Source organism: Parus major, chromosome 4A, assembly GCF_001522545.3.
Source record: "Parus major isolate Abel chromosome 4A, Parus_major1.1, whole genome shotgun sequence".
Classification (NCBI taxonomy): Eukaryota; Metazoa; Chordata; class Aves; order Passeriformes; family Paridae; genus Parus; species Parus major.
Window position 1 is genome coordinate 6,626,368 of NC_031772.1, and position 22,115 is coordinate 6,648,482.

Consider the following 22,115-nt stretch of genomic DNA (forward strand, 5'->3'; position numbering starts at 1 on the left):
TAGGTTGGATATTAGAAAAAAAATCTTCAGCAAGAAGTGTCCTTGCCCCACCTTGAGTACTCTGTGCTGTTTTGGGCATCCAAAGGAGGGCCAGGAGGAAGGGGAGAGGTCGGGAGGGGAAGCCTATGAGGAGTGGCTGAGGTGACTTGGTTTGTTCAGCCTGGAGACTGAGGTCAGACTTCATTGTGTTCTTCAACATCTTCACGAGGGGAAGTGGAGGGGCAGGTACAGATCTCTTCACTCTCGTGACTCCAGGAAATAGCATGAAGTTGAGTCAGGGGACGTTTAGATTGACTATTTAGAAAAGACTTTTCACCCAGAGGGTGGCTGGGCCCTGGAACAGGTTCCCCAGGGAATTGCCCACAGCACCAAGGCTGACAGAGTTCAAGAAGCGTTTGGACAACATTACGGGGTGTGGCTGCTAGGGATACTCCAGCGCTTTCTCGCAAGGCTTCCCTCGCCCTGATTCAAGGGCACACCTCTCCGTCCCTCAGCTCCCCGCAGCTGCACAAGGGGAGAACGGCCCCGACCAGAACCTGAGGTGGCCGCACCCAGCGGCGGGCGCGGGAAGCGGAAGCGGAAGCGGCGCAGCGCGGGCAGGGCCGGGCGGGGCGCGGGGCGGCGCTGGCGGTGGCGGCATGGCGGCCCGCGCGGGCCCGGCCTCACGCCGCGGCCGGCCCACCTCGTCCCCGGCCCGCAAGCGGCTGAACCCGCTGAGGACGGTGGTGGCGTGGAGGGGCCGGGCGGAGTGGGACCAGGTGATGGTGGGGCTGTACTGCGGGGACAGCCGGCTGCAGCAGGACGCGCTGGACCGCGTCTCGGCGTGGAAGAGCCGGTACGAGCCGCGGGCGGGGAGCGCGATGTGGCTCTAGGGGCCGCCCCTCTGTCCCTGGAGCCCAGGTGCCGCCGAGGACTCGAGCGCCGCTCCCAGCGGAGCAGCTCCGCGGCCGGGGCCGTGCGGGGAGGCCGGGGCCGTGCGGGGAGGTCGGGGCCGGGTGGGCAGGCCAGAGCCGTGCGGGCTGGCCGGGGCCGGGTGGTACAGCCGGCGCCGGGTGGGCAGGCCGGTGGTGCAGCCGGGCAGGCGGCCCCGTGTTGCAGGGATTTTTCTTCATCACTGGCGGCTCCGGGCACGTAGTTTATGCCACGGTGGCCCCGTGGGAGCAGGGGAGGCAGAAGCCCCCCTGCACGGGCTGATTTGCACGGGCAATTGCAATTGCACGGGCTGATTTATCTGGGCAGCGAGCACATCCAGGGCCCCTAAATTGCCTCTGCTGCATCCGTACACAAGACCCCCCCGACTAGGTAAAGCATCTTGTGTATGCGTTTAGCGTATCAGTAAATACTCATTTAATGTGTGCTTAGGAGTAACAGTGTAACCACTCTGTTGCAGTAGAAGCCTAAAAAGAGCCTTTGTTGCTGTTTCAGCACACCTTTTCTTAGGCTGTTAAGTACTACAGAGGACAAAATGTAGTGGGAACGTTGCCTTTTTTTACAGGGTGAGTGTATTTGTGTCAGCCTGCACACCTGGTTTTCCTTTGCTTCCAGGTATGGTCCAAAAATGCCTCTTGCAGTGGACTGCACAGCAGAACTGATTTGTTGTAAGGTCCTCGATTCATCTGGCAGATTGAAATCACATGAGCTCATCCTCTCTTATGGGCTTGCACTTGTAAGGTAAGGGCTCTCAGGGCCCTTGTGCTTTGAGAGAGAAAAACCTGGAGAGATGTCATTATTCCACTGTCTGAATTCACTTTGCATCTCTGGGACCACAGGGTTGGACAGCACATGGGGAGTTTGTCTCTGCAGCTCTTGATAGTCATTTATCTTTTCTGTAACCTGCATGCAGATTTGTCAACTTGATCACGGAAAGGAAACAGAAGATGGTCAGCATTTCTCTGAGACAATTAGCCAGAGAGGTAACTTGATAATTTACATCTATACAGAAAGTATATGCATTGGTTATTAACAACACTGAGTGGATGAAATTGTGGGGGGTCATTCTTTTGTAACCAAAATAACAGCCATAGATGCTTGTTTATTCCAGCTGCAAAGTTTTAAACAGGTTTATTGCAACTGGATCTAAAACTTTGTTCTTTGAAGTCGCAACAAGGCTGATGATCCTTAAAAGTTTTTGCATCATATGTGATCAAAAGTTTTGATTTACATGTGTGTAGTCCTACTTGACATACTATCTCACGTTTTTCTTTCTTAGCTACTGAGATAGGAAAAAGAGCTAAACCTGTGTTTTTTTAAATCCTAGTCTTTAACAAGCAAGGCTATACATAAAAAACACATTTGCAGGTATTTTCATCTCGTATCTCTTTCTTCAGGTGAGCTTTTCCACTTGTGTGTGGAGGAGGAAAGTTTCAAGCTGTAACTGTGTTAGCAGGACCAACTTGAGTCCTTTTACTGCCAGCTGCACTGGACATCATACCTGGGACTGAACAAGTTTTGACAGTGAAGGACAGACAGTATTTGAGACTCTTCTGTATATGTTTGGGCCCCTGTGAGAATGATGAATTGATTTTTTTTTTCCTGGGTTTTTGAGAAAAGTGCTTCTCACTTTTTAAAACTGATCAAGCTTAAAAGCAAAGGTCTTGCATTGTTAAGGGTCGTTGTCCTCAGGAAAGTTGCAAAAAACTTCATGCAAATTACCATGTAAATTTCAGTGTTATATATGATATTATTTGTGTCTTTGATATAGAGTTACCCAGAATGTTTCATCCATTTAAATATAGTTTAACTGCTTCTCAGTATCATTAAATTACATGTAACACCTCTGTCTAAAAAGAAATCTCTTGTTGCATGTAACACTGAAGAACTTAAACTGTAAAATGCAAGTTTGTATGGATCCTGGGCCACAGGAGGAGTGGCGTCAGAGGGCTGGGGGATCTTGGCCCACTCTCGGAAGTGGGAACCAGGGGAGCCACAGTGCAGGAGTGGCCAGTAAGGTGCTGTTCCCACCTGGCAGAGGCTCTCTGCAGCTTTGCAGGGCAGCATGCAGGTGTGGCCTGATGCAGTGGGAGCAGAGGGGTAACGTGTGTTGGCTGCTGTTGCAGGTGGACATCCCTGTGTGGATTGTGGACCTCCGTCATGAGCTGACGCACGGGAAGCTGCCACGGCTGGCTCTGTGCCGCAAGGGTGAGTGCCAGCAGCGGCTGGCATTGGGAGGGGTGGCCTGAGGCACGCTTGGGGTGGCAATGCCAGTGCTGCAGGCCCTGAGGAGAGCACCCCTGCCTCCGTTTTGGGGTGAAGCAGGACAGGCAGCGTGCTTGTCCTGGCAGGGAGAGTTGTGATATCAAACACTGAGAGGATTTCCCTGTCAGGAGAGCTGAGCCATGTCAAGTGGCTCCAGGTTGTGGTTCCTCACAGGGCGGATGCTCAGAGGCTTTCTCCTGTCCCTGAAAAAATGACTTGAAATAACAACATCTGGTTGCAACAATTTGGTGCTTTTGGTTTTTTACAGCGCAGGAAGTTTGTCTTGGGGAAATAGGTAAAAAGCTTTTCCTGATTGTTTAGTGATACCTAAGACTCTAAAAAGTCCCATTTAAGGAGAAATGTGGATGCTGCAAGCCTGAGTGAATGACCAGCTCAGAGCATTTGAAGAGATTTCTGGGAATTTTGGATTAAGGCTTGAGGATCCAGTTAAATAATCTTCAGCATGGTCCTTAGATTGAATTTCAAAAATGCTGATGGAAGTAAAGGCATTTTCTTTCCATTTTATCTAATGTATGCATAGTGTAGTCCCTGCACAAAAAAATTACGTTATTGTAGATGCTGTGTTGACCATGGTGATACTAAAGTACTGATTCATTTTCTCATCAGAATGCCACTGCAGGGACCTAGTTGCTGCTTAAATTTGAGCTAGCTTGAGCAAGGTGCAGTGCCATAGCAGTGTCCAATCTTTTTTTTTTTCTCCTGGCTTCTTTCTGGAGGTTGGTTTTGGTTTGGTTTTTGTGGGGGTCGTTAATTTGTTTGGATTTTTTTTATTTTGTTCACGTTTTCATTAATGGAGTTTTTTGTGTTTTCACAGTTCATAACTGGTTAATAGCATTTATTTTCATAATACAAATTAACAATATGCCACCTATTATTTTTTTGCCATAACAAAGAAATCTTCACTGAGAAGATGTTTTCTGTTCTCCTTTAGGTTGTGATGTTGTGCTGGACTGGCTACGAAAGATGTACTGGAACCGTCAGCTGGGCAATAACTTGTGTGAAGAAGATGAGTATGAGGATGAGGAGGAAGAGCAGGAAGAAGTGGAAGCAAATGAAGTGTTGGACAATGATGCATGGGAAAATCGAACCCCACAGCATGAGGCCCATGAGAAGCACAAGGAATTCCATGGTAGGAGCTCCTAGAACAGTAGAAGATACAAGGATTAGATATGCTAGAGAAAGCAGTTTAAATGTGTAGTTTTTAGAATGTTTAAACGTTTAAATGTGTGCACTTTTCTAGCATAAAGATGGACCTGCAGCTCAGGTTTGGGATTCCTCTTTGAGTCCTGGTGGATTCCTGGGGTTGAATGACTGGTTTGCTAGTATTTCTCCAAATTTTTAGCACTTTGGTTTGTACAGCTGTAGCACTATTGCAATTGATGCAAAATGCAAGTATAAGGGATACAAATATGCATCAGAACATAAAATGCATATGGGAACAATTTTTACCTGCACTGATCTATTTTGGAATTTGTTTTTGAGCTGTCTGGGTTTATCCAACTTACCTGTCTTTTGCTACTGTTAGTGAGAAAGTATGGAAATCATGGTTCAATGCCCCTTGAGAAAATTTATGTTGCTGGAAAAGTCAGGGAGTTTTGGGAGTCTTCAGTCTGCCAACAGAATTGCTGGCCTCATTTGATCAATGCCTTCCTTGAGTGTAAATTTAGCAAAACTAAGCAGCTTCCTTAGATATAAAATTCCCTTACATAGTTGATCTTCTGCTTAAACAATGTATTTATGTTTATTTCTAGAAAAAGTCAGAGATGTTCTGATATCTTACAAGAATGAGCAGTTCCGGGTAAGTGCACTCATGATCATCTCTTCTGTTAATTCTCTTTCTTGGGTAATACATTTTCTCTTCCTTGTTAGTTCCTTGCTCAGGTCTGTCTGCTAGTGTTGTCATACGTGGCTAGCCAAAGGAAAACTTCACTACAGGGAACAAGCAATTTGAGCTGTGACAGTTCCTAATGTGGGTACTTTGTTCAGATTTATAAAGGAGATACGTACTTATTGGAGATTCCAAGAAAGAGGAACATTTGTGAGCTTCTTCAAGTGCTGGTGATGAAGTACACGTGCCATGTGCATCTTCTTGTCATAGCAATAATGTCTGTGTTTGCCATGGGAGTATATTTTCTGTTCATGCTTGAATTTTTCTTTCACTCAGGTTATGCAGACTATGCCATCTGTTTCAAAGTCTCAAGAATTGTGGCTTGAGTCCTCTTCAGAAATGGACTGGATTTTGGCTCAGATCAAAGACCTGACACAGGAAAACAGGTATGTCTCTGATAAAGAACTGAGGTGGAAGGCACAGTGCTGAACTGGGCTGTAGACCTATTAAATTGCCTTTTCATAGTGTCCTGTAGCTGATCATAGAGAAAGCAATTAGTCAATTTCCTCAACATCTTTAAGGATTCAGTTGTTGATCTGTGCTAATGAGCAATGGTCCTTGTGCCAGATGGTCTCTGAGCTGTTGTCCCAGACTTAGCGATGCTGGACCAAGGCATGCAGCATCTTCAGTGTCTTCAAAAGCTCCCAACAACCCTTAGAGATTTTGATTTCACAGTAACCTTTAGAATTCTTAAAAATTGCAGGGCAATACTTGGCATTTTCTATATTTTTTATCTATTACTGCAGAGCCTCTAGGACCTAGTGTGTTGAGACTTCCATATTACCATATAAATCTGCATGGAAATCTTGACCTGCTTTGAGAAATCTAATCACTGTAACTGCAGAGGGGAGAGAGTATCATCTTACAGATAAGAGCTATAACTCCTGATGTTTTGAATATAAATATATATACCATACAAGGACAGCATTATTAGGTCTCTTGTTCAAACAAAAAATTCTCCATTCCCTCCTCACGGTTCCAGGTACTGGCAGTCAAACTTGTTTCAGAACTGGTGCAAGTGGTGTTTTGATACATAAAGGAATAAGTGGCAATAATAAATCTCTCTGCTCTAGGGATACAGTGGCTGAAGCTCTTCTCAGTGATGGTTTTCTCATCCCAAGCATGGATTGTCTGAAGATGCTAAATATCAAGTATGAAGGTGAGTATTTTATGCATCACCCAAGTAGAAAATGCATAGCTAGTGTTATGACCAAGTCTGTTCTTTTTTTCTCATTATATTGAAATCTGTAATTGGCTACAAATTAGTTTTATCACATACATATAATTGGGTCCTTAAACAAATTTTGCCCTGTTCTCCAGAACCCCTTATAGCCATGCTTAGCTATTGCTTTTGCATAGATCTCTTGGGATCTCAGCTCTTCGGCAATTAATATCTAGCCAAAACATCTTTCAAAGCTTGCATCTCTGCCCTTTTCTGCAATAGTTGCTGATTTCAGGAACTCCCACTTGTTTTTCTTCTACACTGAAGATTTGAAGCAAATCAAAATACTTGGGGTTTTTTAAGCTTCATTCACCAGCTGCATCATAGTTCCAAGCTGCTGCCCATATGTGGAGTTACATTTTTTGTTTGCAAGAGAACTAGGCACCTAGATGGAATGAAAATAAATAAATTCCCTATTTCACAGCCAAAGAACTTTCCAAAAAATGTTCTTAAATTTCCATGACTTTATAACAGTAGAAAACTTTAAAAGCTTTTTGATTTTATGCAGCTTTGCTCAATGAACCTTCTTTTTGCAGTATATTTTTTAGGTAGAATAGCTCTTAATTATATGTGAAATAAGCTGAAACTGGAAAGGAATTAGCAAAACAGATCTTCCTGTGTTATTAATTTCCTTGTGCTAATTATCAAATTGCTACTTATTTGACTTGCCTAGCATAAGAAAAATAATAGCTTCAGGTTCAGTGAGGGCCTCAGGAAACATCCTGGAATCAGTGATCTGAGAAAAAAACCTCTTTAGTCTGGCACAAGTGTCACACCTGTATTTCATAAAAAAAAAATTACAAAGCACAAATTTCTGGCTTCTCTGATTCATTTTTTTCTTCTTACTGCAGAAAATAAAGAGGAATGGCAATTCAAAATTCCCTCAATATTTTACTGCTTTTGGCATCCTTTGCTGTCAGGCCTCCTTTCACGAAGTTTTGCGCAGGTCCTATTAGAGAAAATGTTTATAGAGTTGAAGGAATGTTGTGACTCTTCAGAGCTCCGGCCTCAGTTCTTGATCAACTGGATTTCTGAGTTGCTGGCTGGCATTGCCAAAGTAAATAATGGTGAGTGTGTCTGGAATCTGTGTTTAAAAAAGCATAAGAGTTTCTTCTGTACTAGTGTAAAACTATACTAGTAAAATGGTGGGACCTTTATACATAAAGTGCAGTAGCCTAATTAGTGTATTTTGTCATGTGAACATAAAGCTTGTTGCATTTCTTAGACTTTTCAACCTACACTTTGTGCATGTCATGCATTTCTTAACAAAAAAATGAAATTGTTATTGATAAGTTTGCTGCAGCCTCCTCAAGATAGGGAAAGCAAATCTCTCACAGGAAAGATCAGGCCATTAAGTGCTAATTTCTCCTAATTTCTCCAGATATCAATACTTTTAGAAATAACATCCTTATACTTGTAGGAAATGACATCCTTACATGCTGTCTGCTGCTGTAACATGTGGTGTTATGAGATCCTTGTTCCCAGTTCTTTTCTCCCTTAACAGAAGCCTGCCTTTATAAGATACTAAGTAGTGTTGCTGTCCTTACTCATCCCATCACAGGATTTTTATGCCATCTAAACTTACACACAAATAAGAAGTAATATTTTATTTTCAGTTCCTAACTCTTTAGAACTTTGATTTGGCAGACTATGTCTCATTCCAGAGATGGGTGCTGAAGGGCCTTAATTACTCAGTGTCACAGGTTTCTGCTAACAGGATTTTTGTACTGGAACACACTGCATCCTTGCAGAGGTTTGTGCCCCTTAATTGTGGTGCCTTTTCTGTCTTCTCCTGGTCTGCCTCAGACTGCACAAAGATTTTGGCAGTATCTCAGGCAGTCATAGGTTAAGATGTGGTGCTTTCAGTCAGTGCTGAGCATATCTGTGATGTACCAAGATCCCTGAATGCTGCTAGTTCCCAGCTGTTACATCTATTGTTTGCAGAGCATTTGGAATGATCTTGGGCCCCAGATACAGTACACTGCATTTATTTGTCGTAATTCAAATACATCTTGTGGCTTTCCTGTCTGGAAAGGGCCTCAGGGAATGTCTTCACTGCTTTGTGGTCAGGTCTGGTGAAGCTACCCAAGCTGTCCATGTGTTGTCAAGTCCTTTATAACAACCTTGATGTATTTGGTGTGGTACATCTGGTCATGTACTTGGGTTAAAATGGCAGCTTACTTGAGGATATGTTCCAGTAAAAATGCAGAAGAATAAAGGGTGTATTTTGGATGAGTTTTGAGTACCCTGTTCTTTTCATTATCTTCTTTGAAGGGAAGAAAAAACAACAGTGTAACAAGCAGGTGTCTGCAAGGGACCTGTTCATCCGTAAAGTTCCTTTGCAGTGGATAAAACTGACTGACATTTGCTTGCAAGCTCCCTGTTGGGCAACCCCACATCTTCTTCAGATGTAAGTTTGATGCTGTGACCTAGAAAAGAGCAAACAGTGCTCTGTAAAAGCTTTGGTTCCCTAGTGAAATGCTGAGCTATAGCTGCATTCCCTTGCCTTTCTTTGCATCTGGTAGAAATTGTAACAGGTGCAGATAAAGCCATGCTTGCTGCTATTCATCTCCCCATTGATTACACACAAAGAGAATAAGGAAAAGGATTTTTAAAGGATTGCACCTTCAAAATGAAAGCAGAGGTTATCTGGGGAGGTGTTTAAAGAAGCAACCTGTTCAGAAGCAAAGTGACTTGGTAGAGATGTGACCTTATTCAGGTGACAGAAATTTACCACAGCTCCGAACTTCTACATGTGAAAACAGCAAAGCAGTAATTTACTTAGAAATATCCCAAGTCCTTCATTTTAATCACAGAGTATTCCAGCATCTACTGACCAGGGAATAATCAGATTTTGCCTGTTAAATGAGCTGTGTGAGCCAGCTGTCCTGGAGAAAACAAACACTTAAAAGTAAAAAAGACTCCAGATGAGGATTTATCAACCCCTTTTAAGACTTTTCCATTGCCCTTTTGCCTTTCTAGGATCTTTGCAGTCATGAGACCTCGCTTGTCACGTTCTTCTCGGAAGAAGCTTCTCTATCTTGTTTCCATTTACATAGAAGGAGGAGACCCTTTGTCCAGTCCAGGACTCTCTTCAGATGGCAGTGAACAGCAAATTTATACTCTAGAGAACTTACAGTGGAGAGTCAGGCAAGAAAATCAGGTTAAAAATCAAGGGCAGACTGTAGAGAAACAAGAAGATGTGCCAGAGGGAGACAGTGGTGCAGAGGAAATGGAAGAAGAGGAGGAGGAGATGGTGACTGAAACAAATCCTCTGGAAGGACTTGATCATTCTCGTACCATGGTGGCCATTGCTGAGAAAAGGGCAGCACTGCAGGGGTCCCCCTGGCAGATCACTGCAGGTAAAAAGTGATTCTAAGACTTGGACAGTCTTCATCACTGACACATGTTAATTGAAATGCAAGGACATCTCAGCCCTTTGGGCCTGGCCACAATTAAGTTGTGCTTCAAAGTCATCTAAATGCCAAATTACTGAAAAATGTGGATTTTCTAGTGTTTTGTTTATGCTCAGGAGTCATTTCACTTAAGCTCGTAAAATACTGTGAGTGTGTTTTCCAGGAGCATGCTATTACTGTCTTATTTATTTTTATGTTAGGCTTTTCCAAACTGTTTAAAATTTCAGTGTATCCAGTTGATGGGGCAGCATATATGCCAGCTGAGAATGGTGAAGAAAATACAGATATTTCTTGGACTTCTGTTTGTCAGACTTTGGGGTATTTGAAATCAGTCTGTCTGTGAACCCAAGTTCCATGCTCTAGGAAAATGGTTCTTATGACATGGTGGCAAGCAAAAGAAAGGAGCAAGACAGGTTTTTATAAGGAATAAGCAGTATATCCAGTGTTTTGTTAGCTTTGTTGCAGTAGCTGTACTTTCTCACTGGGGCTGGAGGTCTGTGTAGCTAAGAATTTTGGATGAGTCATGGAGGGACTCAGACACAGGAGGAGGAAGTTGGTGGAGAGGATTTGGAGTCAAAATGACATTTAAAGGAAAAAAAAGCAGCCTCTAGAAGACTGAGCTCTTGTACTCCATTCAATGGGAAATTTTCTCAAGTAAAAAAAAAAGAGAGACATCTTAGGTATGCTGATGTGAACAGCTTCTTAGAACTGGATGTTTTGATGCAAAATTGTCCTCTGCTTCTGTGACATTGGTTCAGATCATTTGCTGAATGGCTGAGTTGCAGGAGGCAGTATTTGTGGCCTTGGGGAGGATGATCTTGTGTTTCAAATATCTCTTTGGGAAACTCAGACTTCTCGTTTTTGTACTGTTTTTATCTAGATGAAGTACGATGGAAAGACTTTCCTCTTGGGAAACTCCCAGGTCAGACAGATGATCCTGATGGTCTCATGTTGGATAATTATTCTATGATGTCCCTGCTTGATCAGCCAGTGAGGGATGAGTGGAAGTCTCTCAATACAAAGTGAGTAAAGGTGTGGGTGGGACTTTGCCCCTGAACCATGAAATGCATTTCTCTCTCTGTGCCTTTTACTATACCATGTGAAAAATTAAGGCTGAGATTTCCTTTGTACTTCTATTTAAATAGTTTGACCCAAATATCTACTATTGTCTCTAAAGCTGTCCCTAATGATATCCTTTGGTGATGCCATCTCATAATATCCTATCTTCACTCCTGCTGCTCTTTTTTAAAAGAAGCCATTCCAAGGATTATGAAATACTGCTGTTTAGCAGGTATCAGCACAGCCCCAGCAGGCTTGAAAATTGAAGTTTCTGTTAGCTGGGGCTTTGATCTTCAATATGTTGGCAGTGCCCAGTGACCTTTTAGAGCTGTGGCTAGTAATTTAGAGCTGCAGATCTGACTAAAGAAACACAGATTGTCCTGGAAATAACTGGGGCATTCTATAAAGCTTTTAGTCAGATCACCTTTGTTACTGAATGAAGCTTAACCAGTTAAAGCATCCCATTGGAGATGTTTTAATAGGGTCATTATTTCACACTTTAAAGTCATAGAAACTTGAATGTTGTAAGCCATGAAATTAGTTTCATCACATATATATAAACCTGTCTTCTGTTATTTTAATCCAAGTAATGCTTCAGAATATAAATGAATTGTAGTTATTTTCCTTAACACTCGATTGGACAACTTTCTAATCACTGATTGTTTTCTGTGGTTGGTGGGCCCAATCTAGTAGCAATGTGAAGAACTAGGAATCATGCAGTCTGGGATATTTCATTGAGAAGAAATCTTGCACATGTTCATATTTTCACATATTCAGAGTTGTGTTCAGGTTCCAAGCTTTCAGTTTCAAATCTGAGAAGAGCTTCCATTTTTCTCCATTCTCTTGGTCATCCTCCCTGGCATCAAATTACCAACCTTCCCTTATCAGTGACATTGTGTTCCTTTGGAGGAAGTGCCCTAAACTGCATTTTGAAATATGATTCAGTCATGGTGAGGACTGATAGTATATTGAAAAGCTATACACGAGATTTATAAATTTCAGGCTGTTTTTTGAACGGTATAATGTGTCATACAGCTCATATTACTAGGAAATACTCATGTAGAAAAGGAGAAAGCACATACCAGGCCAACAGTAACATGTGTTTCTGCATCTCTTTGTGTGGGGAAAGGGGCAGACAGTTTGTTCCACTCAGATTACAGCCTGACAGGATGCCAAGGAAAAAAAAATCTTAGAAAGAAACATGAGGAAAACCTGTTGCTACCACAAATAGAAAGGAGCAGAACCTAATTTATTTCTGTAGCTGTGCCTGGAAACAATCCAGGTTTCATCAGGACTGCTACAATTGCAGCTTGTTCATTAGTCTTATTTTCCTTGCATAGCAGCTTCTCCATTTGCCAAAGGACTTGTGGAGTTAGAAGCGTGGTCTGACTTCCCCAAGGCAGGAAGAAGATTTTCTTGACTGCTTTCATTTTCTTCTGTGTAGAAACCTTGTCCTTTGTCTAAAAAGCTATGTGGGTTTTTTGCTTCCCCATCAAAGGTGTTTGTATGGCCTGATCCAGGAGGGGTGTTTGCTGTTTACTTTTCTGGTCTTGCCCTCTAAGTTCTCTGTCTGCAGCAAGCTGTTCTACCAGGCTCATGAAGGGAGGTACTAAAGGATGGTATGAGAGATTGTGAAAACTTGATGTTTTACTTTGAAAATATTAGCTTGGAAAAAGCACCTGCAGCACAGGCCATGGGACACACCCTTCTAAAAAGCAATGCCCTTCTTTGTCTTTCTGTAATTCCTTCCTCCCAAAAGGTTGTGTTCATTTTTTGGTGGGTTTTCTGGTGTATCCTGTGCATGTTTATTGTAAAAATTCATGTTTAGTGTTTCTGAGCCGATCTCTGAAGGTTTAAATAGTTGCTGGCATCCTCAGGCAGATGTTTTGGGTTTTGTGATAAACCTACACACTTTTTATTGGCTCCCAGTGTCAGTTTTACCTGACAGCAGAAGCAAATTCAGCAAATAATGACCACTTGGAGAGTTTTCTGAGGATGGAGTTGCTGACATGCTGGTGCTTTAGGGGTTGCATCTTTGAATGTCTCTGAAAGTCCCATGATTCTTTCTAAAGCCATAGAAATGGGTAGTATTGTAAGATTTCTAACTTGGGAGAGACTGTTCTCATGTCAATTGCATTTCACGTGAGCTTGTAATCCCAGCTGCAAAGGACAGATGAAAGTTCAGATGAGAATTGTTCTCTGGTGATTTTTGCAGTCATTTCTCCCTCACAATTGTTAGTACCTGGTCACCTTTCTTTTGGTTTGTGCCTTGTACCTTTCATGTTTCAGGACTATTGCCACTCTTGAACAAACTGATTAAAAACTGAGGACATACAAGCAGATAAATGTTTTAGAGCTAAAAATGAGAAATGTTTTGGAAATAAAGTGCTATCAAAATTACTTTGGTGATGTGAACTTCCAAAACAGCCCACTGCTAATGTGCTTTATTCTCTTCCTCACAGCTCTGCAGAATTGAATCCTCCCATGACAGGAGGATTGTTATGGACCCAGAATGACTTCCATAAAATAAAAAGTGGCCTTCAACTTTTCTGAGACAGCAGCAGAGCGCTCTTGTATTGCACAAGTGGCATGGAAGATCTAGTAATGGTGGTGGGAAAACAGTCACTCCAGGACAAGTTGTTGTTGCTGCAATTTATTGTTTTTTACCATGTAAAATCAATGTTTTATAAAGGTGTTGTGTTTTAAGTTGCATGTACAGTAACCATTGTCTTACTTAACCAGTTGAAGTTTGCCGAATACAGTTAAGAGTACTTTGGAATCCCTCCATGTTCCTTAACTTTTTCATAAATAAATACAACTGACAGAAGGCAAACCTTGCTCCTGGGTGCTGTTTCTCAGTTTTTCACTCTGGAAAGTGTCCTCTGGCCCTCATTAGTGAGACTGTTGAGCCCTTCTTATTTCAGTGATGCTAATATTGTCCTGGAGGAGTGATTGTGCCAGGATAAGTTTTCACCTGGCTACAATATCACATGAAGCATCAGGGATCAATCCTAGCTAGAGCATGGCTGAATGCACTGTGATACACAAACACCTTTGAAATGATTTTGTCAGGATGTTTTTTTCAAGTGATAGTCTTGAAGCCACTACTGTCTCTTTTTGATTGAAGTGTTTTGCTTCACGTTACTTCTATTCATGATTTTGCAGATATTCATAACCAATACTGTGGTTTTTGCTGGGAGCTGGTATGATTACTGCAGAAATGGATTGAACAAGGACCTTGCTGGAAAGTTGTTGAGAAAAATGGCTTCCTGATAGTTTTTCCTCAATTCAGTTTTCTTTACCTGTATTACAGGTTCTTGGAACTTAAGAGGCTTCTGCAGTTACCTGTCAAAAACCCCAGGAGTTTAAGTGTATATTTACTGCAGGACTCCTCAGTAAGGATTTCTTAAAGTGCATCTGCTAGAGGGTAGAACAGAGGCTTTCTCTGAGTCCATGGAGTAGTTTTTAGGTTTTACAAAGTAAACAAAAGGAATAACATGTCAGTAGGAAGGGATACAAGAAGGGACATACAACTTTAGCAGTACATTGCAGAGAGTTGAAATGCGTGCTTAGAGCAGCAGCTTCATGGATGCTTTGGACTGGCTCTGAAGTAAAAACTTAGCTAGATGTCCAAAATGAAAACATTATTTCTTTATTCCTTCTTCTCTAGGTTTTTGTTAACCTGCTCCACTGCAGTTGCTTGTTACCACACATCCAAAAATGGAACGTACATTGCATATTTCCTTCTGTAAAAGCAAGCAGTGCCAATGCAAAAGGAAATAGATTTTCTGTTATGAGGAATTTTTCGTGGAAGCTGTTCCTCTTTCAAGTATTTTTAGAAATATTTCTTTTACCCAGTAGTTAATTAGGCTTATTTAGGAAATTCTGAGTGAAAGGGATTTGTTCCTTTATTACTGCCTTTGGCTGAGTATGAAATTACTTAAATTACTGTATTTTGTATTGCAAACAAGCGTAACAGTTCAAATAGGGATGTGTGGTGCTTGCACATACTATACCATCTGTAACTTCTTTCCCTCCTTGGAGGAAGTGCACTTGGTAAAATCATGTGCTGCTACTACAATATTTTGATCAGCTGTAGTTACTGCCCTGTGTATTTGCCATTACCCCACCTAGAAAATCTGGGATTTTTTCAGTAAATCAGCTAAAAAAAACCACCAAGAAATAACTTGGACAGACTGCAACAGTTGTTTTGGGCAAAAAAGCTTTTTGGGGGTCTTTTCTAAAGAGGGTTGAAAAATAAAAAGCTAGAAACAAATAATCCAATGGCTCTCAATTTTATTAAATAAGCAAATTTTTTTATATATATAAACTATAACATATTTAATATTATTAAATAATTGTGCAAAACATTTACATAGAGCAGGAGGGGAACAGGTGATAGCCTACACTTCTTTTAGATTCTTGCAATTCTTTTAATACATTTACAAACTTTAAATACAGACCAAAATCAGCAGTATTGTATAATGACTCTTCACTGGCATAAGACTAATTTACATGATGGTGCAATTGTATTTTTCCAGTTGAAATATTGCAGGAAATACACTTAATGAGGGCTCTGTCACACAAACAAGCAATAGGTACGTAAGAGGAGTGTGAAAGCTGAATTCTCACCATAGAGGTAACGGTGACAGATCTAAAGGTCTGACTGTTCCGAGTCCTGGACTACAAATGCTTCAGGTGAACTTCTGGCAAGTCAAGATCAAGTATTATTTCAACTTTGGAACAAAGTTTCACAGAACTGATGCATGTTCCTTAGTGTGGAGTTTTACAAATTACAATAATTGAATGTTTCTGTTTGCTGGTTGATACGCATACATGTCACCAAGTATTTTTAACTTTGTTACTTGAACAAAATGCCAAAATGCATAACTTGAGACAAACTGGCATTAGAAGTATGTAGGGGGAAACTCACCTACTTAGATGTTTTTGGTTTTGTTTGTTTTCAATGAAGCTCCTTCTACCTGTTCTAACAACCATACTCCATACCTGTTTTTAACTTTACAGCTAAAGCATTTTTACAAAAGCTAAACAGACTCATGCTAGTAAATAAATTACATGCTGCAGCAACTAGAGCAGTGCCCACTTACCACTACAGAGATTTAAGAATACCACATACTGGTTTAACATCCATTTTCACTCATTTTGTCATTAAGACTTACATTATATTTGGGTCAACCAAAAAAACCCAAAGAGATTTATAAAATTTTACAACAATTAAACAGTAATGTTTAATTCTACAAATTAATAAAGCCAACTACTGCAGCTCAATATGACAACAACAGGACTAACAGCAGTGAAATCATGTACAATTTACTATATTACTGACATGTAATTCTTACAAAAAACATGAAATAATTTAGACTGACATTCCATAAAGCATTTGGTTTTTGATTTATGAATTTAAAGTTACACACTTTTAAGTGACAAATTATGTGAAAGCAATATAGCTGAAGATGAAAGATAAGTAAATCAGAACTCCCAGAGAATGCTCTGGCCCCAGTAAAGCACTAAAATCTACTGCTCAACTCTTATCAACTGCAGTAGTTCATGATTTTACCTTCACACATTTTTCCCCCCTCATCTAGAATTGTTTTTTTCATGGATTTTATTAAAATATAGTTTCTAGAACTGTTCTTTTACAGTTTTAAAAACATTTAAATACCATGCTCTAAAAAAGAGCATTTATACAAAGTCTTATATTTACAATATAGACAGTTATGATCAGGTGTTAATAAGATCAACTCTTCCATGTAAGAAGAAATCCAAGCTTATGCGCTAAAGATTAATGAATGCGTCAGTGTCTTGAACTGTCTTGTAAACATATCTGAAAACAGGTGTGGATGACCAAATTATCACTTAAAGTAGTTGATCAGGAAAGACTACATCACATAGAAAAGTTTCATTACCTCTAAGGAGGACTAAACAAGCACAAAATTTGCACAGGTTATTTCCACAAGGCTACTCTGCCAATTCTGTAACTCTGCATGAGAGATGCCAATAGCTCCTCAGAATAAGACAATTTGCCTTTGGAGTGCCTTAGGGAAATAGTATGCTGGGTTTGTATTCTCACAGCATTCCCATTGTTTAAAAAGGAATTCTTCCATCAGTAAAACAAAGGTTAGTGAAAATTAAAATGACTGGACAAATCCAACAAAAATGGATATCTCCATAAGCCACCCAGCACTTCCTACAGAAATCTCAGTTCAGTTTTCCACATTAGAGAACATCAGAATCACCTACTAACCCTCTCTTAAAATAGCTTATCTTTATAAATGGAGAAAAACAGAACAAACATTTTTCTGCATACAAATATTTAATTCCATGCAAGATGGAAAACATGAGTGCACAATAAACTTCATCTCATACCTAAATAATTTATAAATTAATTGGTTAGAATAAAATAGGGTCTATAGCAATTACTGTTACATTTTAAACACATGCAGATGAGTTAACAGCAACATTTTTACATAAAGTTTAGTGCAAGAATGTATCTGCTTAATAAATAGACTGAAGATACCTATGTAATGCTTTGAGGTGTACACACAGTATTTGTGCACATAATAACCTGGTTCTGAAAAGTTATCCCTGTTTGTCTATAAACTACAAGTGCCCATTTTAAATAAAAAAAATCCATAATTATTCATGGGCTACTTCCCTGTGACACATGGTGTCACAAACATTGTGGTGAAAATGTAATACTGAAGTTAATCTAGAGATTATTTTTTTTTATACACAGTTTTTATACAATCAAGAAAAAGAGATACAATTTGTATCAACAAACAAAAGGTCATTTCTGGTTATTTGAGGCATTGCTCTCAGCTGCTTATACCATGCAAGAGAAGAGAATAAGAATTAATTGCAAATTAAAAATATGAAATGTTTTTGAAAACTGGTCAAGAGTTAAATCTGTTTTCCCCCAGCTGTTATAAGTGTCTAAATTATTTTCCCCACTAACAGAGAGAATAACCAATTAATTAAAACAAGTTCTTTTTAAACACCAAGTGTAAGTACAGAATCACCTTCAAGTTACTTCATTTCAAATACATAATGACATAGTCATTATATACGTCACCTGTACCAACACAAGGATATTTATCCTGTGTGAAATGATACAGTTATCAAATGTCAGTAAATTAACTGTAGTTGCACCCCTAATTGTGGTTTCTTGTTGGTTCATTTGGTGGGTTTTTAAAATATGACAGGAACCTATTTTGCACATGATAAAGAGCCCACAAGATATTTTGAATCAAACCAACCACTACAGTAACACAAGTGGAGGAAATGATAAACTTTGTTTTTCAGACAAACAGATAACTAGAAAGCAGCATGCAAGCCATTATCAAAACACCAGAAACAACCCTGACTGCAGCCTCACGTTCTGTGTGTTTCACAGTAAGAAACATTTAGGCAGTGTCACACCTTCTCATGAAGAAACAAAAGGCCATAAACCAGGCCTTCTCAACTTTCATGAAAAAAACTACAGTAGAAGTCAACAAGTCCTAGCTCGAGACATGTCGAGTTAGTCATGGTTCAAAATGTTGAAATATACAGTGGATTCAAAAAAGGGCGTACAGTCAGTGCAGCTTAAAAAAACCAATAAACGCCTCTTTTGGAGACATTTAGCTACAAAGGTTCCCACCCTGAGCAAGATACCAGTTGCGCAAACAATGCCACACAAAATTATCTCACCTGTTGAAACAGGAATTCTAAAAGCCTTCACGAGGCAAATGCACACCTTTGCGTGGATATGAAGAGCAAAAACCAGGACAGCTTTGCCACAAACCCAAACTGGAGCATCTCTTTGCAAGAAGCAGCCTTTCCCCTCCACCCTTTTTGATCTTGTACAGCGACCTTGAATGTCAGGCCCGCTCAAACACCATCCTTGCTCCCAGAGGAAGGGCTGCAGTTAGTGATGAACTTCATGTTAACATCCAGTTTTTGCTGCTTCAAATTGAATAATCCAGTTTACATAATACTGACAATTTATTTTCAGCTTGTCTAGTCATTTGGGCCAGCAGCTGCTTACTGCACGTTTGAGAGGAGATTCTGGAGAGAAGCTACAGTTAAAGTTTCAGTTTACTGAATGGCACTCATGCCTTTACATTCCTTAATGTTTTGGTCCTAATTTAATAAAGTATTTGGCTTCTGTTGGATTGAGCCAATACATTGAACAATGTAATAGTTATTCACACTCTTGAGGGACAGTTGTGAAATTTAAGTACCAACAACCATGTTGACATTGAAAAACTGAAATCAGTTTTTCCTTTTAGAACCAATTCTAATTTTTAGCAAATTTACTTTTTCTTCAGTACTTAAGATGCCAGTAGGCAGTGTCAAAAGACAAAGCTGAAACCCTAAAAGTCATCTGGGTGTGTATAGAGCATACTTTTAGAAGCCGATTAGGTATTTATAAGCAAATTGTAAGTGTACACTAATACATGCAATATAATTGCTAACACTAATTTTGTAGTAACAGCTTTGAGACACTGATTGTGACAGTAGAGTTCTTAGTGAGCTATCCATGCAGCAAGGTATGCATTTCCTATAAAATACTATTAAAAATCCCTATATTTAAAATCTTAAAATTTGCAATGCAATCAACTTTTATATAGTGCCTCAGCATATATATGACTGCTACTGTGTACAGAATTTTATACTATCTTAGTAGAAAATATTTACAAGATTGGCCTCTTCCTTCATGTAAGTTTTCCTCTGGGTCCTATGTGCTGTACAGGTTCATTTATCCAAAAGAGGCTGTACTGCTCTAACGCCCTGTTCTTAATTTGGCAACAATCATAGCTGCCAGCTGTTGTGCATCTGTCATGTGGGGATTCTTTTCCATCACAGAAAGGACAACACTTGGAGGAAAGATATTGCAGAGGTTCTTGTATGTTTGATACTGATGTTCTGGGATGATATGAGGTTCCCGTGGCTCACCACATATCCCAATCCAGGGATTTCTCCAGAGTTGCTCCATCTTCTCAGGCATGCTTCTTACCATGACAGGTTCATAACATGGCTGCATGAGGTTGTTACTCAGTGGATACGAGTGGTAAGTGTAAGAGTCTGATGCACAGGGTAATGGATCCCAGCTGGCGTGCTGCTCTCGACAGAGAGGTGGTCGCCTCTGCCTTGTAGGGTTACTTTCATAAAGCCGTGAGTCAGAAATACTGTCCATTCTTGTCATCACCAAGGCACGGCTTGGTTGTGCAGTTGATGGATGAACATTTTGAGGCACAGGGTATTCTCCTGGACAACTGGACCGTGCTCCAACAACGGGATGCTGGGCATGGAGGCCTAAGTGGGAAACTGACTGTTTCCGAAGGGATTGCTTAGGCTCTTCAGTTCCGTAACTCTGACCTCTATTTAAGGCTTCATGGTAACCATGAGGGAAAGGCTGAAGACGATTTTTCGATGGCAGTCTGTGGCTCTTCACATTGTCTTCTGGACTGGCATCTGCTACACCCAGATACAAGTCATTGTAAGAGGAATAAGAATCATTACTTGTATGGCTTAAGCAATTGTCAGGACAGGGGCTTGAGTTTCTAGAATACATCCCCTGGTCCATATCAGCCCCGTAATAATCTGAGTTACGGATACTACTTATGCTTAAGTTGGAGAAATCACTGAGTAAGGAGTAATAGCCATGGTCCCCCAGTGACTCGTATTTGGGATACTGGTCAATATAGCTAACTGAGGTGCCATGGCTATTGGTGACTAGTATAGGAGGATATTGCACACTGGACATATGTTCCAGTGAGGATTTCTGATGTACGAACTGTGAGGAACCTGGCACCGGACTGCTTGCAGAACGAGTATTTAATGCACCAGCTGCATGGCTTTTTGGTGGAGGGAGCGTTGGTACACTTAATGCAGAAACCAGAGACGGGACAGAGCTGGCCTCGGACTTCCGGGCTGCTGATAACTTTTCCTCAGGCTCCACAGCTACTGACCTAATGCTTGGATCTGACTGACGTTTTGGGGCAATGCGTTTCACTTCAGAACTGATTTCTCCTTTGGAGCTGGATGGCCCTGTGCCACATTTGGCCAAGGCTCCCTCACTCATAGTTTTCACAGCAGATAATTTGGCACTTATTCGAAGCTCATCCGCTACTGACCTTTGAGGCTGGTTTGCACGTTCTGGGTGGTAATATTTACATTTGTGCCCATAGGTGCACTTTTTACCTGGAAGAAAAGGGTTTTCAGGTTAAATACATCAAAAACTCCTTAATGCCACCAGTTGTTATCTTTTTTCTTTACATTTTTCACCATTTTTTCAATAGAAGTATTTCTATATTAAACCCCTAAGGAATAATGATGTACTTGATACATATAGGCAGTCACAGACTGCTGCCTGTACCCATGCCATGTTTCTTCTACTGGCTCATGATTTCAATAATGACAACTTACACAGTGCTATATAAAACAAATCAGCTTTAACGCAGTTTTACTAATTACTAATCTCCTCCCTCGAATACAAACCAGAAAGAAAAAAAAGCAAAAAGCTGTATTATCCACAAGATTTATCTGGCAATCCTTAATTTTCTGCTACACTTTTATAAATATGTTTATGAAGGGTATAAAAGTGGACATTGTGCTTGGATGGCAACATGAAAAGTGGTACTTTTTTTTGTTCTTCTAATGACAAGATGTTAATTGCTTGCTTCACCTACCTTTAAATTCAACAAATTAATCTGATTTGAGCACTTACCATAAGGACACGGTTGTTTCTTATGTTCAGGAATAACTGGCCTTTTCCTTAAGAAATTTTCAAGGCTTGGACCATGGCGTCCTAAAGGATCATCTGGAGGCATAAATCTAAGGGGAAAGAAATGAAACATGATCAGTTTTTCCTGAGAATGCTGGATTAGTAAATTCATTTACTTTTGAAGAAAAAACCCATACTTGTCATTCACAAAAGAGTACATTAGCAGCCGCTCCTCTATGAACTTCTTCCATTCTGGTTTTTCATTTTGAAGATCCCGATAGTTATCGTTTGACACGATGATGCCATCCGAGTCAAAAGCAAGTTTTACAATGAATCGGTCATCATAGCAAACTACTCTTCTTCCCTGAACTCTTCGAGATGGGGTGAAAACAAGAATTTTTTCTTTCTCCAATTTACGTAAGATTTCTTGATCTGTAAAAAAATTTTAGTTGAGCAGCTTTTTAAAAAGTTTTAAAAGAAAGAAATGCAACCTTTGTATTATGAAAATATTGCCTTTTTCATCCGACAAAGTATCTTGCAATTATATTCATACACAGTCCTCATTATGATTAAAAAACACCTAGA

General features: G+C 40.4%; 2 protein-coding genes across 3 annotated transcripts in view; one reads left to right on the forward strand and one right to left on the reverse strand.

The window, feature by feature from the left end:
• The first annotated feature begins 614 nt into the window (after positions 1 to 614).
• LAS1L (LAS1 like ribosome biogenesis factor) lies at positions 615 to 13,639 on the forward strand. Of its 2 annotated transcripts, XM_015626421.1 has the most exons (13): positions 615 to 835; positions 1,546 to 1,671; positions 1,844 to 1,913; positions 3,057 to 3,138; positions 4,148 to 4,345; positions 4,968 to 5,014; positions 5,381 to 5,490; positions 6,178 to 6,263; positions 7,178 to 7,393; positions 8,601 to 8,736; positions 9,309 to 9,688; positions 10,623 to 10,764; positions 13,264 to 13,639. In XM_015626421.1, exons 1-13 carry the CDS (start codon positions 639 to 641, stop codon positions 13,352 to 13,354), a joined length of 1,881 nt encoding a protein of 626 aa, XP_015481907.1. In that variant the 5' UTR covers positions 615 to 638; the 3' UTR covers positions 13,355 to 13,639. The 2 variants fall into 2 exon arrangements, with proteins under 2 accessions (XP_015481907.1, XP_015481908.1); XM_015626422.1 differs by lacking the exons at positions 615 to 835; positions 1,546 to 1,671 and having other exon boundaries at positions 2,328 to 3,138; positions 13,264 to 13,634.
• A 1,442-nt stretch (positions 13,640 to 15,081) lies between these two features.
• Positions 15,082 to 22,115, reverse strand: part of ZC3H12B (zinc finger CCCH-type containing 12B) — a 31,129-nt gene continuing 24,095 nt past the window's right edge. The window contains exons 4-6 of the mRNA XM_015626420.1: positions 21,728 to 21,962; positions 21,534 to 21,640; positions 15,082 to 21,007 (exon numbers count right to left, since the gene is read on the reverse strand). Coding sequence (XP_015481906.1) covers positions 19,587 to 21,007; positions 21,534 to 21,640; positions 21,728 to 21,962 — 1,763 coding nt within the window. The 3' untranslated portion in view covers positions 15,082 to 19,586. The remainder of the gene's footprint in view (positions 21,008 to 21,533; positions 21,641 to 21,727; positions 21,963 to 22,115) is intronic.